The 15,930-nt window shown below is 40.9% G+C and overlaps 1 protein-coding gene across 1 annotated transcript; it reads right to left on the minus strand.

The window, feature by feature from the left end:
* Nucleotides 1-5,890: 5,890 nt before the first annotated feature.
* On the minus strand, nt 5,891-15,930 carry LEPROTL1 (leptin receptor overlapping transcript like 1). Its single transcript, XM_067722103.1, has 4 exons — nt 15,748-15,930; nt 10,025-10,100; nt 7,038-7,224; nt 5,891-6,206 (listed from the first exon to the last, which is right to left on the minus strand). Exons 1-4 carry the CDS (start codon nt 15,761-15,763, stop codon nt 6,090-6,092), a joined length of 396 nt encoding a protein of 131 aa, XP_067578204.1. The 5' UTR covers nt 15,764-15,930; the 3' UTR covers nt 5,891-6,089.

Raw genomic sequence — 15,930 nt, forward strand, 5'->3', positions numbered from 1 at the left:
CATGTCCCCTGCATTGGCAGGCGCACTCCCAACCACTGCGCCACCAGGGAAGCCCTGATCAGTTCCTTTGAAATATACCCTAAGTCTCACCACCTCTCCCATCTCCATTGTATCTGGGACCCAGAGATGAGGGTGTCAGAATCAAGAAGCTCCCACGACCACTGCTGGTGCGCTCACCACCTCCCGAGCCCCAGGGAGCTGAAGAACCGCCACCAGGACGTTGCTCTGGACACACCCTCGTGTCCATGACCCTGCCTGCCAGCAGAAGACTGGCCAGAGCAGAACGGGAAACTCCCTCCACCTCACTTTTGCTTCCCAAATCGTTTCCTCCTGTGAACCCACAAACTTCTCCTTTGGCATGTATAGTAATCAGCTTCCTTTGGTCCGTTCTTGTGTCTCGTCTTAGCTCACTAGACTGACAGCTCAGAGAGGGACCACAGGTCCCCATCTTTTTCTGTTCCCCAACAGTACCTAGAATCGGTCCCGCAGTGTATAACTGCCGCTGGGAACAAAGAACTTTTCTAGGTACGGAGTATGGCTCAAACCCAGCTTTTCTTTTCTTTTCTTTTGGCTGTGCCATGTGGCTGTGGGGTCTTAGCTCCCCGACCAGGGACTGAACTTGAACCTGGGCCTTCGGCAGTGAAACCACTGGACCGCCGGGGAATTCCCAAACCCAGCTTTCCTTAATCCTTGGGAGACTAACACCCTCTTCTTCACTACTATACTCATAACTAGGTTTTAGAGCTGATTCTCACCTATGTTTTGAAGCATGACGAAAATAAATAAAAATCCATCCATCTTAGTCCTATCCTAAGAAATTGTTCAATTGTGAACACTTTTAGAAACAATTTTCAAATGTTCTATGTTAAGTATACCTAGCTTTCAGGAAAACGTCTGTCCTATTTCGGAGCGGTTCACAAATCTACACAAGTTCACTGACACTTATTTCACACGATATTTACATAATATTAAACAACAACTGATCTGGTAAGAGAAAAAGACACTTCTGATATGAACCGCCAAACTATAAATCAGGAAAACTAAATTATAAAGTAGTAATGCTCTTAATGCTCTTATTATAACACACATGGAAATACTCATGTTTGTTCTATTTTATTCTATTTGATGGTTCCTATGGTTGTAAACTGCAACAAAGTTTCTCTTTCATAGTATTAGCCGCTCTACTGGCTCCTGAAATAAGATCCCTGACTCCCCCTTTTAGTGCTGCCTCTAAATACACAAAAGAAAGCAACTATAATTGAAAAAGGAATGTTTTATGGTCTTAATTTCTCAGCTGTGGAAACACTTTTTGACTCTCTCTGTTTTATTCCTTCAAGCTGGAATTTACAAGATTAAGAGTTAATATCTGAATTGCTGTGACTACAGCATATAGTCCTACAGTCCTAAACCCAGGGGTGAATTCAAATTATCTTCAAGAGACTGGAAGCAAAATATACAGTACAAAGTTTCCTATAAAAATAAACAGGAAAACTGTCTCTATCTAGACTTTCTGCAACTGAAAACAGACGGTGAAGAGAGATGTAAGATCTCAGAAGTCAGACAAAGGTCTGTGAGGAACTTAAGCTCGGAATAACTCCTACGTGAAAGCGTGGAAAACTGAACTCTAACGCTTCTGCTCAGCACTGTGCCATCTCCCTATCTGGCGCTCCTCCCACCCCCCTTATCTGTATACAGTTAACAGTGACAGTTTTTTAAAGAGCCATTTCCGTCACAAAGCATTTCATTTGTGTAAGAGGTGGGAGACACCCTAGTTAACTCCAGTGATGCTGTATTGTGTACAGAAATGTTATATACTTGATTCAGTAAGCTTGGTTACCTCATTTTTTCCCCCTGACCACATTCCATTCTTACTAACATATTACTGACTAGAAAATTAGAAATAAAAGAAGTTAAGGAGTGTTAGAACACTCAGTTGTAAGAAAAGCTGGCAAAGACACAATTCCAGAAAAATACAGGTCAGGGGCCATTTAAAATAGGGGGAAATAGCACAGGGAATTCTGCTCAATATTATATAACAACCTAAATGGGAAAAGAACTTGAAAAAGAATAGATACATGTATACGTATAACTAAAATCACTTTGCTGTACACCTAAAACTATCACAACATCGTTAATCAAGTATAATCCAATATAAAATAAAAAGTTTAGGGCTTCCCTGGTGGCGCAGTGGTTGAGAGTCCGCCTGCCGATGCAGGGGACACGGGTTCGTGCCCCAGTCCGGGAAGATCCCACATGCCGCAGAGCAGCTGGACCCGTGAGCCATGGCCGCTGAGCCTGTGCGTCCGGAGCCTGTGCTCCGCAACGGGAGAGGCCACAGCAGTGAGAGGCCCACATACCGCCAAAACAAACAAATAAATAAATAAAATAAAATAAATAAAAAGTTAAAAAAAAAAAGCTACAAGGATATACTGTACAAACAGGGAGTACAGCCGATATTTTATAATAACTATAAATGTATAACCTTTAAAAATTGTGAATCACTATATTGTACGCCTGAAACTTATATGATATTGTACATCAACTATCAATAAACAATTATAAAAATAAAAAACGGGAAAAATAATTTATGATAACTCTAAATTACCAAGGAAAAATCAAAATGTTTTAATATATCCTAAGAAAGTATAAAAGTATATGATCCATTTAATACTTAGGTCAAAATAGTTAAAACAAACATAGTTCTTTTTGAGTTAAGCTTTAGTTGTCTGGAATATTTGTTTTACAGGATATGTTCTCTTCCCTGGGACTGCATGAAAATTAGGAGTCCTGCAATAAAACAAGAGCTCCCTAATCTTTTCTGACAGAAAAGATAATACAGGCTTATACAGAAGAAATATGAATTTGAAATTCCCACCAATTTATGCATCAAAAAGCCTCCTGAGATCTAAAATGTACATACCACTTAATAGTAATGTTGCATGGCTGCTTGTTAAATTTGATGTGATTGAAAGTTACCTGACACTTATAAAACTAGTCACATTCAACATAAACATTCTAGAGTTTACTTTTAAAAGTCTGGATTATTTTCACAATGCCCCCAAAATCATATTAAAGCAGACACTAAGAACCTATGATTTGAATTTTTTTTTAAGTATACAATGAGATTATAATTAGGACAACTTGGGACAAGATTCATGTTTGATAAGAGAACAGTACTTTTCTCTGTTCACATTGTACCACAGAGATGAATTTTTTTTTTTTTTTTTTTTTTTGCTGCACGTGGGCCTCTCACTGTTGTGGCCTCTCCTGTTTCGGAGCACAGGCTCCGGACGCGCAGGCTCAGCGGCCATGGCTCACGGGCCCAGCCGCTCTGCGGCATGTGGGATCTTCCCGGACCGGGGCACAAACCCGTGTCCCCTGCATCGGCAGGCGGACTCTCAACCACTGCGCCACCAGGGAAGCCCCAGATGAATTTTTTTTACCTTTAACTGTTTGAAATGTCTGCAAAAAGCAAAATGCTCTAATGATGAATAATAATAAATATATAATAAAACGTGCAGTCATAAAAAAAAAGTTCTGAAAATTTAAGAACAAGTACAACCTTGACTTTTGACAGTCAGTAGTCTTTTTATGTCAACAAAACCTTCTATGGCTATTTTTCTAAAAGGTCAGTAAAAATTCTGCTCCCCCAGATTACCAATCCTTTTACTACAGCTCAAAATCATACAGCTTCAGTGTAGTATTTATTACTATGTTTTCACTTTTATTTTGGAAGTGAAACTTCTGCAAGACTAACCTTATAACTAACGTCATCCTTGCTTTATATCACATCGTTAAAATGGATAATGCACTTCAGCAACTGAAGTGTGTTGTATATTTTCATTTCAAAAACACCCACAAACTAAAATAGATATTTAAAATCTTTATTGTTTCATCATCAAAAGTTCTCTTTCCATAGAAGAATGGCAATGCAGGATCAGTGCACATTCTATGGAAAATTCAGACCTCAAGTAACTAGCCTGGAAATCAGAGACAGCACTATGTCAAGCTAGTGTGCAAGGTCAAAGACACAATGCTGCCAGTGCGATTAGTATACAGAAGAAATACGCAGCTCTCAGAAAAAGAGTCTATGGCCAAGTAAATGAAACAGTAGCAGTGCACTGCACTGACATTCTAGAACAGAAAATAGATGGGGGAAGACCAGAGAATGTACTTTTGGCAAAAAAAAAAAAAAGAAAAAGAAAAAAAATTGAGTAGATCACAGGCACTGAGTTCCCAACTGTATCACCAGCTGCCTAATCCACGTGTGGCTGCCCCTCCTCCGTCTTTACGCCTACCACATCCTAACACTGCAAGCTGCTTTCAGCCTGTGTGTAAATGCGACAGCCACATGCACGCATTTTTATTCTGCTTCCCATCTCACGGCTCAAAGTAACAACTTGAGTTGGGCGATAAAGCCCGTGGCCTTGAGGCATCTTTAGTAAAAAGCTGAACAAACCCACAATTTGTTCCCATTTTTTGGAGAAATCAACTTTATAAAACAAGACAGTTGTCATGATTACTCCATTTTTGTCTGAAGGCAGAACAGGTTTCATGTAAGTATACTGAATAAACATATAAACAAATGTCCTTAACAAAATACTGTCAGACCAACTTGAACATTTTCAAAACTAGCTCCTGAAAAAAAGTACTGATAATCGTGAGATGGAATGACCACTACAATTTGCTCACGCCTGGTTACTGGGAACGTTTTGGTCAGCTTTGTGTCTGAAGCTGCGATACAGCTGGATTTGGCTACTTCGCATTAATTCACACAATCAAGGCCATTTTTAAAAGGTAACAGCAAATCTATTACGGTGAAATAAAAATCAAAACAGTTGAGAGGTATACAGGAAACTTGCCTTAAATATTTAAAAATTACATATGATATAACCTTAGGGGATAAGAACTACAATTACCGTGGTCTAAATCTTGAGTTGTTAATACATGAATTACCAGCATAACTAACAAGTCACTTGTTAATCACGTCAAGGCCTTGCGGGGCTGGGGCACTCTGAATGTACGGTGGAGCAATCACTCTCCAGGTGTGTTAAAACCTCTAGTTTAACGTGTTATTAAACCATATTGGAAAAGTGATTTTACTTAATATATACAATGTATAAAATAAGTTATAAGGAGGAGGCAGGAAAAGGTTTTCTAGTATGTAGGATGCAAACATACACTTTCCCGTATCAGTAGTAGTTCTGTGTGTGTCCCTTTACCCATGTAAAACATGAAAGTCTGAAAGAAGATTAAAAATTTCACTTATAAATAGAAACAGGATTCAAAAAAATGGAATTTCAATATCGTTTCTTCCCACAATGCAACTCACTCTAATTGTAACATAAATAAAAACCATATCTCAAAAATCTGCTTTTACACTCTTGCCTTTAACAATAAGTTCTTCTAACAATTGAGAATAAAAGCACTCCTTTGTAGCAATTCCATAAAATAATCTGCAGTTCACAAAACACCTGCTTTCCAGCAAAACCAGCAATCCTTATGGAGGGCGTGGCATTAATACTTGGCCCCTCTGAGGTATAAATGCAGCTATATTTGCACTGAGTATATCGTCTATAAGGTATGCTAATAGTCTGCATGTTTGCATAAAATTGGGAGTGATGTCATCCTGACTGATTGAAAAACTTATCTTTATAACTTTGTGTAGTAATGGAGGTTAAATAATTTTAAGGAAAAAAAAGTACTTTAGCCCAGTAATAGCCAGCAGAACTCTAGTTCCTAACCAATGCAAATGGTTATTAGATTTAAAAAATATTTAACATTGCATACTGGTTAAAAAAAAAAACTGAACAGGGAAAACACATAAATATTTAAATTCAGCAGGACAGCACAAAAAGCATACTAGAGATAAGTGTGAAATCAGTCAAGCTTTTCCAAAGGAGAAAATCCTTTTAATCCTTCAGCAAGTCTCTGTGAAAATAGTATGCTTACAATACAAGAGAGAAGGAGTGCCTAGAACACCCCCAAGAGGCTCGCTCCACTGCTCGGCATCACTGCCCCACCTCCTGTGTGCACGGACGGCTGAGAAATGACAAGAAGTCCATCTGACAAGAGTTCAGTAATCCCTTTCACCACTGCTGCCAGCTGAAGTCATCATTGCTGCCAAAGACCAAGAAAAAGCCCAGGATAGTTGCAAAGATGACAGTGTTTCCGGTGAGGACAAGTGCACAAGCTCCCCACTCGATCTACAGAAGAAGACAGAAACGCTCAGTTAACAGACATGAAAAACAATAATGAAACGAAAAGTGAATCAAGGCTCTAGCTGTAGCCAATCACGATCCAAAACAAATACAACTTGTAATAATAACTTTGACGCTGCTGAACATGTAATGCTGTTCTTATGTATCACTGGTTCCTTTAAAGAGACAGAAAGTCATGGAAGATGATAATTATTCAAAAGCAAGCCTAACTTCCAGGCTATGAGGAGGCAGCACAGAATTCTACAATTTTCTGTTTACAAAGAAGTTTGCTCCAACTCTTCATTTGTGAACCTAAAAATTTTATCTAGAGAGCAGATTAAATTTAAAATATCAGAGATGCAAACACACTCGTGCACACTCTTTTCAAGAGGTGGGGAGTCATCGCCCTCTCCATGTGGAAGGGCGGCCAGTCCGTCTTCTCTGCCATCTCCACCCGCCCAGAGATGCAGGAGTGAATCTGACTGGTGAGTCTGGGAAGCCTCTTCTGCTCTTTGGTACTTTCCCACCTGCAGAGAACACGGATCTCCCCGGGTCTTCCATGTTTAAGCTATACAGGGCAGGCCTGTGGTTGTTCAGCACTGGCCGAGTCCATGTGCCCAATTCTGACAGTGAAGTACTGGCAAGCCAACTGTCGCCGCCAATGCTCTCCAGTATTTCCACCAGTTAACAACGACAGAAGTAAGATTTTTATCTCTTATCCTCTAGGCTCCTATGTCTCTCATCTCTTTTTCATGTCATTTAACAAAAACTTTTTTCCTGAGAAAAACTGAACACAATCTAATGTAAAACCATTAGTAGAAGAATGCTTTCACTTACCAGGTGTGCTCTAGCAAATACAATAGGGAGTCCAAAAGCTGAGACCACGATGCCTGTTGTAAGAAATATGGCCAGTTCCTTACAGGCGTTACTCATAGCATCCGTATCATCCACTAATCTTCTTGCTATGCAGTATGGAATAGGTGAAAGGATGTAAAAAAACAGAACAAAGAGAGGCCAGTATTGGCTAGAAAAAGAAAAATAAGTTAATGTAGTTTTTGCTATTTTTGTCATTTTCCTCACACAAGATCCACTCTTTTTAAAAATAAGGACCGAAGCATATTGGAAGGTACAAAATATAACACAGTTTAAAAATAAGCTATAACCTGAACACTGAAAAGAGGGACATTTAGAATCACAGTATTCCTAAAGTTATGATACAATGATTAAATATTTCTCAAATTAAAAGAAAACACTTTATGAATTTTAACAGTTGGAATCAAAGCCCAAAATTAAAAATATATATTTTTTCATTTTAGGTTATAAATAAAAAGGGATTATTGAAAAATGGAATTATTAACAGTAATTTTAAAAATTCAAGATTCATGCCCTTGACTTCTAACATCCTGCCTTAGCATGACGCTGGAACACTCCCAAACTTTCCACAGGTCACTAGGAACTCCCAAAATACTGAAATCAAAATACAGAAAATGAACTGACAGTAATATTGAAGACTTTCAGTCAGAATATGAACTTTATCACAATAAAAATAGATGGCTTTTAGTCTACAGTCTAGCTATTGTATTGTGCCAATGTCATTTCCTGTTTGTGATCATATAAAACAGTTGTGTAAGATATTAACACTGGGAGAAGATGTGTGAAGGGTATAAGGGACTTCTCTGTACTACTTTTGCAACTTCTTGAGAGCCCATCGTCATTTCAAAATAAAAAGTTAAAAAGAAATAGATGGCTTTTAAAACTGCCATAAAATAAAACACACATCATAATGGAGATTTGCTTGTACTTAGACACTCATGATAAGCAAAGATTTATCTATATGTTTTTCCTAAAAGATCTTTTCCTAAATATTTTGAGAAAAAAAATTACAAATGGACATAAGTTTAAGGGAAAAAACGTGCAAAAATTATAAAAGCACAAAAAGTGAAAAACCAAGGCTGTCTGTGTCTTCCCCACTCCTACTGATCTGGGTCTTTCCATATTCCCATATAGATAAACTTTAAAGATATGAATGAATCACTGCACTTTTAAATTTAACAATATATCTTTTTTGTTTGTTTGCTTTTTTTTTTTTTGCGGTACACGGGCCTCTCACTGCTGTGGCCTCTCCCGTTGCGGAGCACAGGCTCCGGACGCGCAGGCTCAGCGGCCATGGCTCACGGGCCCAGCTGCTCCGTGGCATGTGGGATCCTCCAGGACCGGGGCACGAACCCGTGTCCCCTGCATTGGCAGGCAGACTCTCAACCACTGCGCCACCAGGGAAGCCCTTAACAATATATGTTATTTTACATATTAGCAATCCAGCTCTTATTCTTTTTAAGACTACCTAGTATTTTCATTGATGGATGTACTATAATTTATCATTTTTCTTTTGACAGACCTTTAGGATGCTTCCAGTTTTTTTTTTGTTGCTGTTGTTATTATAAACACGTCTGCCATGAACATCCATACTCTCCCCCGACTACACATATCTTTGCAAACATCTGTAAGTGGATTTCTATGAGTAATTCTAAGAAGTGGAAAGGCTAGTTCAGAGAATATATACATTTTGAGAGCTACAGGCAAGCTGGCCTCCCAGAGGACTTGCACCTATTTAAACTTCCACCCAGAGTACATAACAATGCTTGTTTGCCATATCTTTTATCTTTGCCAATGGATTTCATTTAATTTTGAGTGAGGTTGAGTATATTTTCATGTTCTTAGTAGCAATCTGCAGTTCTTTTTTCATATTTGTAGTTCATTTTTCTATTGCATTGTCTGTATTTTTTTTGATTAAAAAAATTTTATTTATTTTGTTTATTTATTTATTTTTTTCCCTTTTTTTTTTTTTGGCGGTACACGAGCCTCTCACTGCTGTGGCCTCTCCCGTTGTGGAGCACAGGCTCCGGACGCGCAGGCTCAGCGGCCATGGCTCATGGGCCCAGCCGCTCCGCGGCATGTGGGATCTTCCCGGACCGGGGCACAAACCCGTGTCCCCTGCATCGGCAGGCGGACTCTCAACTACTCGCCACCAGGGAAGCCCTTGTTTGTTTATTTTTGGCTGTGTTGGGTCTTCGGTGCTGCGTGCGGGCTTTCTGTAGTTATGGTGAGCGGGGGCTACTCTTCATTGAGGTGCGCAGGCTTCTCACTGCGGTGCCTTCTCTAGTTGCGGAGCACGGGCTCTAGGTGTGCAGGCTTCAGTAGTTGTGGTACGCAGGTACAGCATTTGTGGCTCGCAGGCTCTAGAGCGCAGGCTCAGTAGTTGTGGTGCATGGGCTTAGTTGCCTGCGGCATGTGGGATCTTCCCGAACCAGGGCTCGAATCTGTGGCCCCGGCATTGGCAGGCGGATTCTTAACCACTGCACCACCAGGGAAGCCCTGTATTTTTCTTACTAATTTATCCTATTAATTAAAAAAAATTCTCTCTGTCCTAAGGAAAGTAATTGTCAAAAGTCATTTACATGACTTCTTTTGTCAGTTGCTCTTGACTCTGCTTAGAGGTTTTTGTTTGTTTTTGCTCAAAAGACATTTTACATTTTCTTGCATTTAATTTAATCAATTGGTTCTCAAAATTAAGCAGTAGTGCTGGGCTACTGTGTTGCTATCCTGCCATTAAAGACTTAGCAGTAGTCAAGGACAGCCAAAGTCTTTTTTGCACGCTGCTGTCCTAAAATCTTTTCAAACACCTTTTAAGTGAAGACTTAAAGTTTGTCCTTGGTAAACGACCATTTCTCAGGATTACTTCTATTGCAGTAAAAAAAAATTTTTTTAATTTTAAAAGTAGAAAAATTTTACACTTAAACACTCAAAAAGACAAAAATTTTACATACTTGTATATTGGAAGGGCACATCCAAGCATCAAAAACATCAGCCCAATTGCTCCTCCAAAGGACAAACTAATCAAAGCTGCAAAGTAAATAATAAAAAAACAAATAGAAATAGTAATTAAATTAAATTAACACTATTTGTATTAATATTACTATTAGCAGTCTGAACATTACCTGTGATCCCAGAGGCAAAAAGCAAACAAAACACACCAAAAAAAGCAAATGTATTAGTGAATCATCTTCAAAAGCTGAAGTTACCTGGTTTCAGAATAAGTCTTTTGTGGCATCTTCAAAGCAAAATACAGTGATACTGATATTCAAAGCCCTGACCTATCGCCAGCACGTCACCACATTCCCAAATTACTGGTTCCATGTCAAATGAGCATCCCAGTCTGCGAGATCAATGCTCCTCCAGGCATTAGTATGATACTCACTCCTCAGATCATTACCGTTTTGAAAAGTAGTATGTGGAGAAACTCCGCAGTAACTTTACTGGACTTCAGAAGCCTCATCTATGGGAAACCCTCTCCTGAGCAGTTCCTACTTCCTGCACACACACCCCCAACAGGCACAGGTGAAAAGTGTCCCTGGATATCTGTAGTCAGTAATCTCAGTCAGTTAATTCTGCTACAGATATTTAAATCGTTTGCAAAACAATAGCTGGGTTTCTTTCCCTAAGTTCCTACACATTAGAAAATCTGCAGGATAACAGGTACAATCCTTCGGTGGTATCACTGTTTTAAGACATTATCACAAGCAATAGATGCATTCTATAGCTGAAATATAGTTTCTGAAGTCACACACACACACTTATACAAAGCATTATGTTTTATAAAGTGTTTTCACATAGATAAGTGAGTAGAAACAACTTCCTTGAATATACATAGTTAACCAATGGCCTAGAATTAAGCAAAGAAACAAACGATCAATTTATTTTGAATTCTATACAACCTATATTTCTGCAACTACAGTGGCTAAGAGAATAACTTACTTTTTTTTTTAATGATGCAGTCCACTAACCTTAACAAAAACATTAAAATTCAAAAGAGCTGTCAAAGGTCTACAAATTACCAAGACAAAATCCAACATATACAAACCAAAATTAACACAAGGGGTTAAATGCTGCTAAGAACTACTGATATACTTCTCTGAATTAAGATAGTCATAATCAAGGACACCCAATGACATGGGAGCCGGGCAGATTTAGTTTTCATTCAGATCAGTGATGTAGGTCATGTCAACCGTGAACACATTTACTTAGTCCTTAATGCCATTAGATTTTCAGTTGCACAAAGAAAAAGACACATTTGCACTTTAATCTGCAGCAAAAGAGGAACTTCACGTTTATAAGGGAATGCCATGTAAGCAGTGAGGAAAATACCAAGTTCACCGTTTGTTTTGTTCAGTTCAAGACAGGTCCTCATAAGCTGACCCCATTTCCTTGCTCGGACACACATCACCCCAGGCTAGCACCCCTTGGTCTTGGCACTGCAGCTGTACCAGCCCCCTTTCCTCTCCTGGAAATCAGCCGGCTCCCTCACCCACAGGGCCTTTGCACATGCTATCCCTTCTACCTCAGATGCTTTTTCATTCACTTATTTCATTCAAGAAATGTCTACATAGAACCAAATACCTAACAGGTGCTGGGGACATGTTAATGAACAGGCAAGGCCATGTCACTCACGGAGCTTGAATTCTTGTCCCAGTCCTTGCCTCTTTCTGCCAAGCGAACTCCTACTTTTCCTTCAGGTCACAGCCCAGTTATCTCTTCCTCAGTGAAGTTTTTGCAAAGCCCCTGACTAGACCGATTCCCATTATGTTTATTTATTCACTTATTCCACAAATATCTACTGAGTGCCTACTGTGTGTCACACACTGTTCTTGACACTGGAGACAGCACAATGTAAAGAAATCGAAGCTCTTGCTTTCATGCTTACATTCTGGTGGGAGAATAAAGAAATTTTTTTAAAAAGTAAGCAAATAAATGTCAAATGCTATGGAAAAAAAAAATCAAGTAAGGGGGTGGGAGTGCTATTCTAGATGCATCAGCTGGGAAAGCGTCTCTGATGAGGAGACATCTAAGCAGAGATCTATATGAAATGAAGAAGTGAATCAATCTCGTGGCTATCTGGGGGGAACATTCCAGGCTGAGGGACGTGCACGTGCAGAGGTCCTCTTTGCTCTGGATGCCTCCCCTGTGCTCATTTATCACAGCTGCAATGTTATACTGATTTGTATTTGTCTTCTCTTGTAAGCTGTTCACACCACAAGAGCAGGGAAAGAGTTCTTCTGTTGCTGATGCTCAGGCCTCAGCTCTTAACACTCAATAATAAACATGTGTAGAATGAACGAAAGGGAGCAAAGGGGAGAGAGGGAGATGAAAAAAGAGAAGAGAGCCCAATGCAGCAGAGCAGAAACAGCCGTAACTGAGAGTCAGGAGGCACTGGGTCCCAGCTCCTACCAGCCACTTACTAGCTGACTAAGTCATCTAAATATCAGTTCTTTCTTCTATAAAATAAGCGTTGGACTAGATCTAAAATGCAAATACTTCTCTGAACACTAAAGATAATTGTTATAAGACATGCTGAAGAAGTAAAACACCATCTCTGCTTTGTGAAATATAACTGCCAAACAGCTAAGTTCATCACTATAATAACACCTTATTTATTCAAAAGCCATTTATGCAGCATAGACCTTAGACTCCTAAAGGAAACAGAGACATAACATAGATACCACAAAGCCCATACACTAAAGCTAACATTCTTTTTTTTTTTTTTTTTTTTGCGGTATGCGGGCCTCTCACTGCTGTGGCCCCTCCCGTTGCGGAGCATCGGCAGGCGGACTCTCAACCACTGCGCCACCAGGGAAGCCCAAAGCTAACATTCTTTATAAGCAGACACTTAGGCACTTATTCAGAAGTTATTTGTTCATTTTTTGTGACAACTGTGTGTGAATTCCAGCGGAATAAAACCTTTTTATTTTAAAGGATCACCTATGCTCACTTATACATATATATTTCAATAGGCAACTCAGGTACCCAGAAAAAAGTTAAGTGAAAAGTAACTTTTCTTTCCTGGATTACTGTTATCTGTATCTTGTGAAGACAAAATTTTGTAAGCTTATTTTGCTTCCTATATTTAAAGAGATGAGAAATAGGAGGGAGAGCTGCATACAAGCAAGAACTGCCCTCTGATTGGGGGGAAGAGACTAAAAAAAAAAAAAAAGGTTAAATCAGGCATAAAAATCTCAAAGAGCATACCAGATTTGCAATAGATAATCTTGGCCAAGAGATAAGTAGCCTTAGGACTTGGTTGCTGAAGTTAACTCTGTTCTATGACAGAGAAAAATTACTTATGTTCCTTTTTTTTTTTTTTTTAAATTTTATTTATTTTTTGCTGCGTTGGGTCTTCGTTGCTGCGCAGGCTTTCTCTAGTTGCGGCGAGTGGGGGCTACTCTTCATTGCAGTGCGCGGGCTTCTCTTGTTGCGGAGCACAGGCTCTAAGCGTGTGGGCTTCAGCAGTTGTGGCACATGGGCTCAGTAGTTGTGGCTCGTGGGCTCTAGAGCGCAGGCTCAGTAGTTGTGGCGCACGGGCTTAGTTGCTCCGCGGCATGTGGGATCTTCCCAGACCAGGACTCAAAGCCGTGTTCCGTGCATTGGCAGGCAGATTCTTAACCACTGTGCCACCAGGGAAGTCCCTACTTATGTTCTTATCCTCAAAAAAGAGTCTAAAGTCTTTGGGTACACTCTTAAAAAGTTAATGAAGATGATTTCTTAAAAAAAAAACAAACCCAAGGAACTGAAATAAGATTCAGGTATCAAAAAATAATTTTATGTGACATCTCACCTCCCAGTCACGATGGATAAGATAAATGCCAATGGGGTTAAATAAACTGCTCAAAAGTGTTCTCAAAAGTTGTAAAGTTTCTCCAGTCTTATGAAATCAGCAATTAGGCTGATTTATATACAAAACTCCTCATTTGTGTATAAATGGTTGTCCTAGATGACACATCAATGAGGCAAAATTTTATGCTGTAGTTGAGTGATTTGACATCCAGAAGGCAAAACTTAGATGAGTCTGGTTTCTACTCCCAAAGCCTCCAGGCTGGGGATGGAACAGCCCGATTTATCTAAACTCTCAAAAGACTGGGTGCTAGTTCGTGATTATGAAGAGACTGCAGTAGGAGAAGGGACCAGTTCCCTAACCTGGGAGTTACCAGAAAAATCCAGTATATAACAAAGTAATAGGCAAATGGCTTAAGAAATAAGTCGTGGATTAAATCATAGCAACATAAAGATAGGCCAACAGGAAGAAAACATCCTGAAACAATCATAGCAATCAGAAAATCTTACTGAAACCAAAAGTGTAAGTACAATCCCATCTGAGACACTTTCTGCTGATTAATATTCACCTAAGTCCACAATCACAAAGTTATTTTCTTGAGAGAGAGACTCCTGCATTTATTGACAGTAAAGAAATGGAGAAGAACTGAGAAACTGGCAAAGAACTGAGAAACTGGCAACATCCTAAAAAAAACAGCATTCTACCATAACTGCCTTTCACACAGGGATTTTAAAAGGTCTGTTAGAGTTCAAAAGGAGACTGGAAAGTAACTCAGCTGGTCAATTGACAAAGTTTTCTATAGGAAATGAAATGTCTTCAGACGTTACAAACAAATAAGAAACAGTAAAAATGTGACTCTGAGGAAGCAGCTCAGCAAAAGCTGTCCTTAAAGCAAATAAAAAACACTGTTATTGAAGTTCTTCACTTCCTGCTTGCCTGCCCCTTCTACAAAGCCTCAGGTCAGGAAATCAATGTAATTCGTTGTCAAGAATTAAGTTGAAAACGTTCGTAATGGTATTTGCTTCTAACCACGCTAACAAAACTACCAAACAGTTGGAAAGCATGCGACATCCCTTATTTCTAAAGGAAACTGACTAATAAACGAGTACTTTTCCATTGAGTTTTAATGAAAAACTCTTTTGCCTTAAAAAAAAAAAACTCAACTAAATAAAACTTTGAAATGTGAAAAAGCCTCAACGTGCAACTGTGGAGAGGGCAGGGGGAAGGAGCCCTTTGGGGTCGCTCACAGGGTCTACCCTGTCAGACCAACACCGCAAATCAAAATGCATCCGTTTTAGGAGCGTAAAGCTCTGAGTACGGGTCCTGAGCGTGGATGTGATCGCCGAGGTTTGGGAAAGAACCATCCCTAAGGCCTTCCAGGGCGTTCCTGGGGGACTCGGTTGGGCTCAGCGCCCGAAGATCGCACTCTTGCCTTTAAATGGGAAATGACACTGATTTACCGTAACTGGCATCTCTAGCGACCCCCTCAAAACCACCCTCTGCCCGCCTCGCTCTCGGACGCAAACTCCTGCAAAACATGTGTGATGGCCCGAGCGGCTGCGGGACTCCGAACACCCCGCGGGCCACTTCGTTCTCCGTACGGGGCGCGACGAGTGGGAGCGAGGCTGCCGAGCTCAGCAGAAAGTGGGGGCTGGCGGACAAGCCGCCGACCCCGCCGTCCTTTCCCCGAGGCTGCCGCGCCCACCTCGGCTCCGAGGGCGCAGGCCGGGGGTTGGGGTCGGGGGTCAGGGCTCTGCCGCCAGCGCAGCGGCCCCGCGGCGCGCGCCCGGCCCCGGGAGGCGGCGTGCGGGGCCTGCGTGGAACCCCTCCCCCTCTCTCGGGGCGGCCGCGCAGCCCTCTGGCCGCCCAGCGCCCCAAGCCCACCTTTGATGCCGGCCATGGCGGTGACGTCGCTCCTGCCTCCGGGACCCGAGGCGACGGCAGCGGCGGCCGGGAGACCGGAGACGCGCGGCGGCGGCGGCCAGACAACACCCGGAAGTGCGCGACGCAGCACTTCCGCCGGCGGCTCGCGCTCGCGCTGGGGCGCTGGGGGCGCGCCGGGCTGGG

This window comes from Pseudorca crassidens, chromosome 21 (assembly GCF_039906515.1).
Source record: "Pseudorca crassidens isolate mPseCra1 chromosome 21, mPseCra1.hap1, whole genome shotgun sequence".
NCBI lineage: Eukaryota > Metazoa > Chordata > Mammalia > Artiodactyla > Delphinidae > Pseudorca > Pseudorca crassidens.